The sequence below is a fragment of the Pseudophryne corroboree genome, chromosome 4 (genome assembly GCF_028390025.1).
Source record: "Pseudophryne corroboree isolate aPseCor3 chromosome 4, aPseCor3.hap2, whole genome shotgun sequence".
Classification (NCBI taxonomy): domain Eukaryota; kingdom Metazoa; phylum Chordata; class Amphibia; order Anura; family Myobatrachidae; genus Pseudophryne; species Pseudophryne corroboree.
Genome location: NC_086447.1, coordinates 636,809,688 through 636,824,293, shown reverse-complemented (window position 1 = coordinate 636,824,293; position 14,606 = coordinate 636,809,688). Strand labels below are relative to the sequence as shown.

The following is a 14,606-nucleotide window of genomic DNA, read 5'->3' as shown; positions in this document are numbered from 1 at the left end:
GTTTGGTTAGCGTTACTATGCATTGTTGCAGTTAGCGTTGCTTTCCTCTGTTCTGGTTAGTTCTGCTATCTAGGTTATTGTTGTGTGTTGGTTCGTTACCGTACCGCTTTTTGTGTTTATATCCTCTCAAAGTATGTCAGTCTCCTCGGGCACAGTTTTCCTAGACTGAGTATGCTAGGAAGATCCATAGAGGGGAGGAGCCAGCACACACTAATGATTTCTTAGTGCCAGGCTCCTATGGACCCGATGTATACCCCATGGTTACTACATTTCCCAGTATCCACTACGGACTACGAGAAAAGGAATTAAATCATTTAAGGTAATTAAATTCTTGTTTTTTCAGCATATTAGTAATTGCATATAAGCAAACTCCAACAGTTGAAGCAGTTGCAACAGGTCTGCAATAAATCCCAGCACCAGCAAAACCACAAAATAAGTGTAGTATTTAAAAAAAAAAAAAAAAAAGTACAATGCGCTCGGTATGATCCATTTTACTGCTAATGTTTAACTGTAAAGATTGTTGGCAGAATGTAATAGTATCCGAGTTTGCCAGAGGTGCGGGTTGCCGACCGAACTAGGACATTTTTTTAAAGTGACCGTAATTTACAAGACATGGTTTTGCCTTGTAAATAAATGACTGCCTTTTTTTAAAAATGTCCGAATTCGGCCGGCATCCCGCACGTCTGGCAAACTCAGACGCCATTACATCTTGCTATGTGGGTCTATGCTTGGGTTATGCTATGGGCATGGCAGAAATAGCATACTGTCGCCCATGTTTTGTGTGAGTGTTTATTTACATGCAAGCATGCATGTATGTGTATATACAAATGTATGTACATTATCTGATTTTAAATAACTTTTCTTACTAGGCACTCCAGCAACACCAGTTACGCCAGCGAATGTAGTTCCCGTCATACCTGATCCATGGCTTGCTCATATAACAAATACAGACACCCTTGCCGCAGTTGCTCAGATTCTACAAAGCCCTCAGGGACAACAGGTAAATTATTTATATAATTTACATGTGTTGGTAATATATACATATATTGTTGTGTGTAAATGTGTGTGCATGCAGTAAATATGTGTACATATACTTGTGTGCATGTATATCTCAGCAGCAAAATGACAGGGTATGGACTCCAAAAGCTCTTTGGTAGATGGTGTAGAAAATGTCTCCTAAATAATGGTCCACAATTCCCTAATATTAGAAGCCTGCTATTCACGTCACGTTGAACTACAATCCTACGTGTGTTCTAAAATCCAGCAAATGAGGGGGCCAACTCATGATGCCAACCCCAATCAAATGCTCCTCCAGCCATAATCCTGTATAGTCGCTCACTATTGTGCTGAAAGAGCCTGCTCCTGTCCTGAGTGAATGCATGAGATGAACTGGTACAAATGATCCACAAGGATGGGTATGTATCATCTGCCAGTCAGTAATTTCTGCAGATGTATCAGGGTCACCCCCATACCATAACGGTGCCACAGCTTCCCTAGACTGACTCTTGTTAGAATGCTATTGTTTGTGGGATTTTTTGCCTCCTCACCCGTAATTGTCCATCTGTCTGAAATAGTTTGAACCTTGTCTGGTCGGACTAGGCGGCACGATTTTAGTTATATTGCATTCGGTGGTGGTATTCACAAACCCAGGTGATTGACAGAGACTCGTGTCTTGGGGTCCTTATTGGGATCGTATGGTTGAGTAGGCTTCTGTGCACTATAGAAGAAAGGGAAAGTGGCACTGTACAAATGCTGATGTTACTTGTGGACCCATTAAATGTTGCTATTATCTGTGGCAATTGTCACATGCTAATCAGATGTTACAGTGCATGCCAGTCTACTCTGTCCACATTCAATTTTTTGGCTAGTTGTCTTCTCTGATGTGATGATTTGTTATCACAGTACACCCTTAAAATTGTTGCACACAAAAAACATTTTGGGGGCAATTCAATTGTTGTTTGCCCCTGGCTACCACTAGATGGTGCCCAACGGAGTAATTCAATTGTTGCTCTGCTTGGGCACGCATGCAGTCGGGGGATACACATTTCAGCTTGCACCTCAGGAGGCTGTGACCTGAAATGTGTAAAAACACCATGGTTTGGGCATTGAAATGGTAGCTTGAGAACATGGACTTTATACGGGTTTAGGGCACACTCAATGGGGAGGAACAATTGAATAGATCTGGTGGGTACCCACAAAACAATTGAATTCCCCCCATCTCTCTGGCATCTACTGTCAAGCCTTGCTCAAAGTCACTTAAATTTTTATAGGCTGCCATCTCATTCGAGTTATATGACAAAGTATTGCAGAGATATCTATCTATAGTACTTCTACAGATTTCATTTAATGCAGGGGTGTGGTGGTGTACTTTGAATGGAAGCGGCTGTTTATCTGACACATGAGTATGTGTGTACAGATGTAGCCATGCTCATCCAACCTGTGGCTCGGACACACGCACCGAGAGGCAGGTATAACTTAGTATGCCAAGCTGAAGCTTAGTACACTGCCCATCTGTTCCTGTGTGCTCACGTGCTAGTTGCGGGCACTCTTGCCACACCTGGATTGCCGGGAAGACGGCACACTGCAGGCAGGATGAGCGTGGCTACATCTCTGTGTGTATGTGTACTCATAGGACTTGTAAATGAAGAACGGATGCTTATTTTTTATATATAAAAGAGTGTTTGTTATTTATATAAAATAGGCACCTGCTAAGTACATCTGTATGCATTCTGATTATTCTTATACATATTAAAAAAAGTAAAGTGCTAGCTCGACTGATCACCCCATCTATACCCCATGGTACAGTACCCCAGCGTCCCCTATGGATGCAAGAGAAATAATGTATTTCTCTATCGTCCTAGTGGATGCTGGGGTTCCTGAAAGGACCATGGGGAATAGCGGCTCCGCAGGAGACAGGGCACAAAAGTAAAGCTTTCCGATCAGGTGGTGTGCACTGGCTCCTCCCCCTATGACCCTCCTCCAAGCCAGTTAGATTTTTGTGCCCGGCCGAGAAGGGTGCAATCTAGGTGGCTCTCCTAAAGAGCTGCTTAGAAAAGTTTAGCTTAGGTTTTTTATTTTACAGTGAGTCCTGCTGGCAACAGGATCACTGCAACGAGGGACTTAGGGGAGAAGAAGTGAACTCACCTGCGTGCAGGATGGATTGGCTTCTTGGCTACTGGACATCAGCTCCAGAGGGACGATCACAGGTACAGCCTGGATGGTCACCGGAGCCTTGCCGCCGGCCCCCTTGCAGATGCTGAAGTAAGAAGAGGTCCAGAATCGGCGGCAGAAGACTCCTCAGTCTTCTAAAGGTAGCGCACAGCACTGCAGCTGTGCGCCATTTTCCTCTCAGCACACTTCACACGGCAGTCACTGAGGGTGCAGGGCGCTGGGAGGGGGGCGCCCTGGGAGGCAAATGAATACCTATTTTGGCTAAAAATACCTCACATATAGCCTCCGGAGGCTATATGGAGATATTTAACCCCTGCCAGAATCCGTTAAGAGCGGGAGACGAGGCCGCCGAAAAAGGGGCGGAGCCTATCTCCTCAGCACACAGCGCCATTTTCCCTCACAGAAAGGCTGGAGGGAAGGCTCCCAGGCTCTCCCCTGCACTGCACTACAGAAACAGGGTTAAAACAGAGAGGGGGGGCACTAATTTGGCGTTAGAAATATATAAAAAAGATGCTATAAGGGAAAACACTTATATAAGGTTGTCCCTATATAATTATAGCGTTTTTGGTGTGTGCTGGTAAACTCTCCCTCTGTCTCTCCAAAGGGCTAGTGGGTCCTGTCCTCTATCAGAGCATTCCCTGTGTGTGTGCTGTGTGTCGGTACGTGTGTGTCGACATGTATGAGGACGATGTTGGTGAGGAGGCGGAGCAATTGCCTGTAATGGTGATGTCACTCTCTAGGGAGTCGACACCGGAATGGATGGCTTATTTAGGGAATTACGTGATAATGTCAACACGCTGCAAGGTCGGTTGACGACATGAGACGGCCGACAAACAATTAGTACCGGTCCAGACGTCTCAAAAACACCGTCAGGGGTTTTTAAAACGCCCGTTTACTTTAGTCGGTCGACACAGACACAGACAGGGACACTGAATCCAGTGTCGACGGTGAATAAACAAACGTATTCCTTATTAGGGCCACACGTTAAAGGCAATGAAGGAGGTGTTTCATATTTCTGATACTACAAGTACCACAAAAGAGGGTATTATGTGGGATGTGAAAAAACTACCGTAGTTTTTCCTGAATCAGATAAATTAAATAAAGTGTGTGATGATGCGTGGGTTCCCCCCGATAGAAAATTATGGGCGGTATACCCTTTCCCGTCAGAAGTTAGGGCGCGTTGGGAAACACCCCTTAGGGTGGATAAGGCGCTCACACGCTTATCAAAACAAGTGGCGGTACCGTCTATAGATAGGGCCGTCCTCAAGGACCAGCTGACAGGAGGCTGGAAAATATCATAAAAAGTATATACACACATACTGGTGTTATACTGCGACCAGCGATCGCCTCAGCCTGGATGTGCAGAGCTGGGGTGGCTTGGTCGGATTCCCTGACTAAAAATATTGATACCCTTGACAGGGACAGTATTTTATTGACTATAGAGCATTTAAAGGATGCATTTCTATATATGCGAGATGCACAGAGGGATATTTGCACTCTGGCATCAAGAGTAAATGCGATGTCCATATCTGCCAGAAGATGTTATGGACATGACAGTGGTCAGGTGATGCAGATTCCAAACGGCACAAGGGTGTATTGCCGTATAAAGGAAGAGGAGTTATTTGGGGTCGGTCCATCGGACCTGGTGGCCACGGCAACTGCTGGAAAATCCGCCGTTTTTACCCTAAGTCACATCTCTGCAGAAAAAGACACCGTCTTTTCAGCCTCAGTCCTTTCGTCCCTATAAGATCATATCTGCCCAGGGATAGAGGAAAGGGAAGAAGACTGCAGCAGGCAGCCCATTCCCAGGAACAGAAGCGTTCCACCGCTTCTGACAAGTTCTCAGCATGGCGCTGAGACCGTACAGGACCCCTGGATCCTACAAGTAGTATCCCAGGGGTACAGATTGGAATGTCGAGACGTTTCCCCTTCGCAGGCTCCTGAAGTCTGCTTTACCAAGGTCTCCCTCCGACAAGGAGGCAGTATGGGAAAAAATTCACAAGCTGTATTCCCAGCAGGTGATAATTAAATTACCCCTCCTACTACAAGAAAAGGGGTATTATTCCACACTATATTGTGGTACTGAAGCCAGAAGGCTAGGTGAGACTTATTCTAAAAAATTTTTTGAACACTTACAAAGGTTCAAATCAAGATGGAGTCACTCAGAGCAGTGATAACGAACCAGGAAGAAGGGGACTATATAGTGTCCCGGGACATCAGGGATGCTTACCTCTATGTCCCAAATTTGCCCTTCTCACTAAGGGTACCTCAGGTTCGTGGTGCAGAACTGTCACTATCAGTTTCAGACGCTGCCGTTTGGATTGTCCACGGCACCCCGGGTCTTTACCAAGGTAATGGCCGAAATGATGATTCTTCTTCGAAGAAAAGGCGTCTTAATTATCCCTTACTTGGACGATCTCCTGATAAGGGCATAGTCCAGGGAACAGTTGGAGGTCGGAGTAGCACTATCTCGGATACTGCTACAACAGCACGGGTGGATTCTAAATATTCCAAAATCGCAGCTGATCCCGACGACACGTCTGCTGTGCCTAGGGATGATTCTGGACACAGTCCAGAAAAAGGTGTTTCTCCCGGAAGAGAAAGCCAGGGAGTTATCCGAGCTAGTCAGGAACCTCCTAAAAACAGTGCATCATTGCACAAGGGTCCTGGTAAAAATGGTGGCTTCCTACGAAGCAATTCCATTCGGCAGATTTCACGCAAGAACTTTTCAGTGGGATCTGCTGGACAAATGGTCCGGATCGCATCTTCAGATGCATCAGCGGATAACCCTATATCCAAGGACAAGGGTGTCTCTCCTGTGGTGGTTATAGAGTGCTCATCTTCTAGAGGGCCGCAGATTCGGCATTCAGGATTGGATGCTGGTGACCACGGAGCCCAGCCCGAGAGGCTGGGGAGCAGTCACACAAGGAAAAAATTTCCAGGGAGTGTGATCAAGTCTGGAGACTTTTCTCCACATAAATATACTGGAGCTAAGGGTAAATTTATAATGCTCTAAGCTTAGCAAGACCTCTGCTTCAAGGTCAGCCGGTATTGATCCAGTGGGAAAAACATCACGGCAGTCGCCCACGTAAACAGACAGGGCGACACAAGAAGCAGGAGGGCAATGGCAAAAACTGCAAGGACTTTTCGCTGGGCGGAAAATCATGTGATAGCACTGTCAGCAGTGTTTTCATTCCGGGAATGGAAACTGGGAAGCAGACTTCCTCAGCAGGCACGACCTCCACCCGGGAGAGTGGAAGTTTTTTCCACATGATTGTAAACCGTTGGGAAATACCAAAGGTGGACATGATGGCGTCCCGTCTGAACAAAAAACGGGACAGGTATTGCGCCAGGTCAAGAGACCCTCAGGCAATAGCTGTGGACGTTCTGGTAACACCGTGGGTGTACCAGTCGGTGTATGTGTTCCCTCCTCTGCTTCTCATACCTAAGGTGCTGAGAATTATAAGACGTAGAGGAGTAAGAACTATACTCATGGCTCCGGATTGGCCAAGAAGGACTTGGTACCCGGAACTTCAAGAGATGCTTACAGAGGTCTTATGGCCTCTGCCGCTAAGAAGGGACTTGCTTCAGCAAGTACCATGTCTGTTCCAAGACTTACCGCAGCTGCGTTTGTCGGCATGGCGGTGGAAAGCCGGATCCTAAGGGAAAAAGGCATTCCGGAAGAGGTCATTCCTACCCTGGTCAAAGCCAGAAAGGAGGTGACCGCACAACATTATCACCACATGTGGCGAAAATATGTTGCGTGGTGTGAGGCCAGGAAGGCCCCACAAAGAAATTTCAACTCGGTCGTTTCCTGCATTTCCTGCAAACAGGAGTGTCTATGGGCCTCAAATTGGGGTCCATTAAGGTTCAAATTTCGGCCCTGTCGATTTTCTTCCAGAAAGAATTGGCTTCAGTTCCTGAAGTCCAGAAGTTTGTCAAGGGAGTATTGCATATACAACCCCCTTTTGTGCCTCCAGTGGCACTGTGGGATCTCAACGTAGTTCTGGGATTCCTCAAATCACATTGGTTTAAAACCAGTAAAATCTGTGGATTTGAAGCATCTCACATGAAAAGTGACCATGCTCTTGGCCCTGGCCTGGACCAGGCGAGTGTCAAATTGGTGTTTTTTTCTCAAAAAAGCCCATATCTGTTTGTCCATTCGGACAGGGCAGAGCTGCGGACTCGTCCCCAGTTCTCTCCCTAAGGTGGTGTCAGTGTTTCACCTGAACCAGCTTATTGTGGTGCCTTGCACCTACTAGGGACTTGGAGGACTCCAAGTTGCTAGATGTTGTCAGGGCCCTGAAAATATGTTCCAGGACGGCTGGAGTCAGGAAAACTGACTTGCTGTTATCCTGTATGCACCCAACAAACTGGGTGCTCTTGCTTCTAAGCAGACTATTGCTAGTTGGAATGTGTAATACAATTCAGCTTGCACATTCTGTGGCAGGCCTGCCACAGCCAAAATATGTAAATGCCCATTCCACAAGGAAGGTGGGCTCATCTTGGGCGGCTGCCCGAGGGGTCTCGGCTTTACAACTTTGCCGAGCAGCTACTTGGTCAGGGGCAAACAGGTTTGCTAAATTCTACAAATTTGATACCCTGGCTAAGGAGGACCTGGAGTTCTCTCATTCAGTGCTGCAGAGTCATCCGCACTCTCCCGCCCGTTTGGGAGCTTTGGTATAATCCCCATGGTCCTTTCAGGAACCCCAGCATCCACTAGGACGATAGAGAAAATAGGAATTTACTTACCGATAATTCTATTTCTCGGAGTCCGTAGTGGATGCTGGGCGCCCATCCCAAGTGCGGATTATCTGCAATACTTGTACATAGTTAAAAAAATCGGGTTATTATTGTTGTGAGCCATCTTTTCAGAGGCTCCGCTGTTATCATACTGTTAACTGGGTTTAGATCACAAGTTGTACGGTGTGATTGGTGTGGCTGGTATGAGTCTTACCCGGGATTCAAAATTCCTCCCTTATTGTGTACGCTCGTCCGGGCACAGTACCTAACTGGCTTGGAGGAGGGTCATAGGGGGAGGAGCCAGTGCACACCACCTGATCGGAAAGCTTTACTTTTGTGCCCTGTCTCCTGCGGAGCCGCTATTCCCCATGGTCCTTTCAGGAACCCCAGCATCCACTACGGACTCCGAGAAATAGAATTATCGGTAAGTAAATTCCTATTATTACACTTCCTCACTTTTTGTGACCTTTATAAAAATAAGCGTCTGTTACATTTATATGGTCGAGGCACTCCTCTGCGTCATTTGAAATAGACACACCACCTTCTTTTAAATCTGTTGTAGATTTGTGTTTTTATATATAATTACACAATTATCTAGTATACAATAGGCCTTCACATATTCTATAATAAATGTTACTTATTTTAAGAGAAACCAGAAGTATATGCGTGAAAATGTACGTACACAATCCTTGATGAAATTAAATAGGGAAAAGTATTATATTTTGCCTTTAATAATGGGGGAGGGGGAAGGTTTGCATAGCTTTTTTGCTATATTATTAATCAATACTTTTTTGTTATTCTATGGTGCTTTCTAGCACACTACTGCTCACTTCCATTAGCATTGGTCATAACCAACTTTTGGTTAGTCATACTGTTTGTCCATTGCTGATGGAATATTCTTGATTATATATTCTTGCCCTAGGTATGTGGAGAATTACTCATTATCCTCCGGTGATATAATGTTTGATTCAAGAATTGCAAATTTATTTTCTTCTACGTCCTAATGGATACTGGGGTCTTATACTTTAGTACCATGGGGTATAGATCGGGTCCACTGGAGCCTGGCACTTTAAAAATGTTTAGTGTGTGCATGTGTGTGATGGCTCCTCCCCTCTATGCCCCTCCTATCCGAATCAATTTAGAAACTCAATTTAGAAAAATGTGCCCGAGGAGCCGGTTGCACTTCTCTGGAGCTCCAGAGATTTTTCTTTCATGTTTTATGGGCCCGGAGCTGCGGTGCCCCGCCGCGGACAAACTGGCTCTGGGCTACAAGCCCCACAGTGCTCACTGTCTTAAGGCTTTGTGTGGACTGTATATGGATGTATAATGTTATTTCTGCAGCGGGGTACACTGGGTTCCACAGGGAATAACATCGGGGTGTAGAGTAGGATCTTGACCCGAGGCACCAACAGGCTAAAGCTTTGACTGTTTCCAAGATGCTCAGCGCCTCCTCCTCTATGCACAGGAGCTCAGTTTGTAAGTTGGTGCCTGCAGTGCAGGCAGCTAACAGGCAGGGCTGCTCCAGAAATCGCGATTGGGCAGCGGGCCGCGCGCGCTGGCGTGAACACTCTGGTAGTACAGGGACCCCACTAGACCACCAGGGCAGGGGCACAGGTCGGTTTTACAAAAAAAGTTTACATATGGCCCACAGTACCCGGTGGCGAAGTCCAGCAAGAGTAAATGTTCCCGCCCTGGAGCTGCATCTCTCTCTCTCCCTCACTTCCTGTCCGCATCTGGGTGCCATTACTACATGCTGAGCTGATCCTGGGACTGTTTGGGCAAAGCCTCTTCTGTAAAGCCGCCTGCATGTCAGTGCTGTGCATTTTACAGGACACTTGAGGATTCTACATGTCTGTTGACAGTGTTAGTTAAGAAACCGTGCATTACTTCAGGGTTATGTAGTGCAAGTACCCTGTGATATACATCGAGTCTTTACTGTGCATTGATATATCTATTGATCGGTATAGCTTTACTTAATATTGCTAGTCCAGTGCAGTTTTATTGCTTGTCATAATTTCTGCATTGTACTTGTGAATATGTGTGTGTGCATATAGCTGCTGCGTGATTTCTATTCCGTGTATCTCACTCAGATTGCTATCCCCATATTCTGTACCCTGAAGGGGACTAAGTGCGTCAGGGTTATTTGATATAGGTATTTCACAGGATATACTTACTGTGTATTTCTCTAACGTCCTAAGTGGATGCTGGGGACTCCGTACGGACCATGGGGAATAGCGGCTCCGCAGGAGACTGGGCACAAAAGTAAAAGCTTTAGGACTACCTGGTGTGCACTGGCTCCTCCCCCTATGACCCTCCTCCAAGCCTCAGTTAGATTTTTGTGCCCGAACGAGAAGGGTGCACACTAGGTGGCTCTCCTGAGCTGCTTAGTGAAAAGTTTTAGGTTTTTTATTTTCAGTGAGACCTGCTGGCAACAGGCTCACTGCACCGAGGGACTAAGGGGAGAAGAAGCGAACTCACCTGCGTGCAGAGTGGATTGGGCTTCTTAGGCTACTGGACATTAGCTCCAGAGGGACGATCACAGGCTCAGCCATGGATGGGTCCCAGAGCCGCGCCGCCGGCCCCCTTACAGAGCCAGAAGACTGAAGAGGTCCGGGAAATCGGCGGCAGAAGACGTCCTGTCTTCAATAAGGTAGCGCACAGCACCGCAGCTGTGCGCCATTGCTCTCAGCACACTTCACACTCCGGTCACTGAGGGTGCAGGGCGCTGGGGGGGGGGCGCCCTGAGATGCAATAAAAATACCTTAGATGGCTAAAAATACATCACATATAGCTCCTGGGCTATATGGATGTATTTAACCCCTGCCAGTTTTTTCCTTAAAAAAGCGGGAGAAAGGCCGCCGAGAAGGGGGCGGAGCCTATCTCCTCAGCACACAAGCGCCATTTTCCCTCACAGCTCCGTTGGAGGGAAGCTCCCTGGCTCTCCCCTGCAGTCCTGCACTACAGAAACAGGGTAAAACAAGAGAGGGGGGGCACTAATTTGGCAGATTAATAATACAGCAGCTATATAAGGGAAAAACACTTATATAAGGTTATCCCTGTATATATATAGCGCTCTGGTGTGTGCTGGCAAACTCTCCCTCTGTCTCCCCAAAGGGCTAGTGGGGTCCTGTCCTCTATCAGAGCATTCCCTGTGTGTGTGCTGTGTGTCGGTACGTTGTGTCGACATGTATGAGGAGGAAAATGGTATGGAGGCGGAGCAATTGCCTGTAATAGTGATGTCACCCCCTAGGGAGTCGACACCTGACTGGATGGTCATATGGAAGGAATTACGTGACAGCGTCAGCACTTTACAAAAGACTGTTGACGACATGAGACAGCCGGAAAAACAGTTAATACCTGTCCAGGCGTCTCAAACACCGTCAGGGGCTCTAAAGCGCCCGTTACCTCAGATGGTCGACACAGACCCAGACACGGACACTGACTCCAGTGTCGACGGTGAGGAAACAAACGTATTTTCCAGTAGGGCCACACGTTATATGATCACGGCAATGAAGGAGGTTTTGAACATTTCTGATACTACAAGTACCACAAAAAAGGGTATTATGTGGGGTGTGAAAAAACTACCCGTAGTTTTTCCTGAATCAGATGAATTAAATGAGGTGTGTGATGAAGCGTGGGTTTCCCCCGATAAAAAACTGCTAATTTTTAAAAAAATTATTGGCATTATACCCTTTCCCGCCAGAGGTTAGGGCGCGTTGGGAAACACCCCCTAGGGTAGATAAGGCGCTCACACGCTTGTCTAAACAGGTGGCACTACCGTCTCCGGATACGGCCGCCCTCAAGGAGCCAGCTGATAGGAAGCTGGAAAATATCCTAAAAAGTATATACACACATACTGGTGTTATACTGAGACCAGCAATCGCCTCAGCCTGGATGTGCAGTGCTGGGGTGGCTTGGTCGGATTCCCTGACTGAAAATATTGATACCCTGGACAGGGACAGTATATTATTGACTATAGAGCATTTAAAGGATGCATTTCTATATATGCGAGATGCACAGAGGGATATTTGCACTCTGGCATCAAGAGTAAGTGCGCTGTCCATTTCTGCCAGAAGAGGGTTATGGACGCGACAGTGGTCAGGTGATGCGGATTCCAAACGGCATATGGAAGTATTGCCGTATAAAGGGGAGGAGTTATTTGGGGTCGGTCTATCGGACCTGGTGGCCACGGCAACGGCTGGGAAATCCACCTTTTTACCCCAGGTCACCTCTCAGCAGAAAAAGACACCGTCTTTTCAGGCTCAATCCTTTCGTCCCCATAAGGGCAAGCGGGCAAAAGGCCACTCATATCTGCCCCGGGGCAGAGGAAGGGGAAAAAGACTGCAGCAGGCAGCCTCTTCCCAGGAACAGAAGCCCTCCCCCACTTCTGCCAAGTCCTCAGCATGACGCTGGGGCCTTACAAGCGGACTCAGGTACGGTGGGGGGTCGTCTCAAAAATTTCAGCGCGCAGTGGGCTCACTCGCAAGTGGACCCCTGGATCCTGCAGGTAGTATCTCAGGGGTACAAATTGGAATTCGAGACGTCTCCCCCTCGCCGGTTCCTGAAGTCTGCTTTACCAACGTCGCCCTCCGACAGGGAGGCGGTATTGGAAGCCATTCACAAGCTGTATTCCCAGCAGGTGATAATCAAGGTACCCCTCCTACAACAGGAAAAGGGGTATTATTCCACGCTGTTTGTGGTACCGAAGCCGGACGGCTCGGTGAGACCTATTTTAAATCTGAAATCCTTGAACACTTACATACAAAGGTTCAAATTCAAGATGGAGTCACTCAGAGCAGTGATAGCGAACCTGGAAGAAGGGGACTATATGGTGTCTCTGGACATCAAGGATGCTTACCTCCATGTCCCAATTTGCCCTTCTCACCAAGGGTACCTCAGGTTTGTGGTACAGAACTGTCACTATCAGTTTCAGACGCTGCCGTTTGGATTGTCCACGGCACACCGGGTCTTTACCAAGGTAATGGCCGAAATGATGATTCTTCTTCGAAGAAAAGGCGTCTTAATTATCCCTTACTTGGACGATCTCCTGATCAGGGCAAGGTCCAGGGAACAGTTAGAGGTCGGAGTAGCACTATCTCAAGTAGTGCTACGACAGCACGGGTGGATTCTAAATATTCCAAAATCGCAGCTGATTCCGACGACACGTCTGCTGTTCCTAGGGATGATTCTGGACACAGTCCAGAAAAAGGTGTTTCTCCCGGAGGAGAAAGCCAGGGAGTTATCCGAGCTAGTCAGGAACCTCCTAAAACCAGGCCAAGTATCAGTGCATCAATGCACAAGGGTCCTGGGAAAAATGGTGGCTTCTTACGAAGCGATTCCATTCGGCAGATTCCACGCAAGAACTTTTCAGTGGGATCTGCTGGACAAATGGTCCGGATCGCATCTTCAGATGCATCAGCGGATAACCCTGTCTCCAAGGACAAGGGTGTCTCTCCTGTGGTGGTTGCAGAGTGCTCATCTTCTAGAGGGCCGCAGATTCGGCATTCAGGACTGGGTCCTGGTGACCACGGATGCCAGCCTGAGAGGCTGGGGAGCAGTCACACAGGGAAGAAATTTCCAGGGCTTGTGGTCAAGCCTGGAGACATCACTTCACATAAATATCCTGGAGTTAAGAGCCATCTACAATGCTCTGAGCCTAGCAAGACCTCTGCTTTAAGGTCAGCCGGTGCTGATCCAGTCGGACAACATCACGGCAGTCGCCCACGTAAACAGACAGGGCGGCACAAGAAGCAGGAGGGCAATGACAGAAGTTGCAAGGATTCTTCGCTGGGCAGAAAATCATGTGATAGCACTGTCAGCAGTGTTCATTCCGGGTGTGGACAACTGGGAAGCAGACTTCCTCAGCAGACACGACCTCCACCCGGGGGAGTGGGGACTTCACCCAGAAGTCTTCCACATGATTGTGAACCGTTGGGAAAAACCAAAGGTGGACATGATGGCGTCCCGCCTCAACAAAAAACTAGACAGATATTGCGCCAGGTCAAGGGACCCTCAGGCAATAGCTGTGGACGCTCTGGTAACACCATGGGTGTACCAGTCAGTGTATGTGTTCCATCCTCTGCCTCTCATACCCAAGGTACTGAGGATCATAAGAAGGAGAGGAGTAAGGACTATACTCGTGGCTCCGGATTGGCCAAGAAGGATTTGGTACCCGGAACTTCAAGAGATGCACACAGAGGACCCGTGGCCTCTACCTCTAAGAAAGGACCTGCTCCAGCAGGGACCCTGTCTCTTCCAAGACTTACCGCGGCTGCGTTTGACGGCATGGCGATTGAACGCCGGATCCTGAAGGAAAAAGACATTCCGGATGAAGTCATCCCTACCCTGATCAAAGCCAGGAAGGATGTAACCGTACAACATTATCACCGTATTTGGCGTAAATATGTTGCGTGGTGCGAGGCCAGGAAGGCCCCTACAGAGGAATTTCAACTGGGTCGTTTCCTGCATTTCCTACAAACAGGACTGTCTATGGGCCTAAAATTAGGGTCCATTAAGGTTCAGATTTCGGCCCTGTCGATTTTCTTCCAAAAAGAACTGGCTTCAGTTCCTGAAGTACAGACGTTTGTCAAGGGGGTATTGCATATACAACCTCCTTTTGTGCCTCCAGTGGCACCTTGGGATCTAAATGTAGTTTTGGGATTCCTAAAATCACATTGGTTTGAACCACTTTC

At 47.5% G+C, this 14,606-nt stretch overlaps 1 protein-coding gene across 6 annotated transcripts in view; it reads left to right on the top strand.

Moving 5' to 3' along the window:
* The window catches only part of SCAF8 (SR-related CTD associated factor 8), a 766,315-nt gene that overhangs the window by 212,727 nt on the left and 538,982 nt on the right, over nt 1-14,606 (top strand). For all 6 annotated transcript variants that reach the window (XR_010176108.1, XR_010176106.1, XR_010176107.1 and 3 more), the window contains one exon: nt 870-1,000. Coding sequence is in view for 3 of the 6 variants with exons in the window: in XM_063917713.1 (XP_063773783.1) it covers nt 870-1,000 (131 nt within the window). In the remaining 3 variants the exon portion in view is untranslated. The remainder of the gene's footprint in view (nt 1-869; nt 1,001-14,606) is intronic.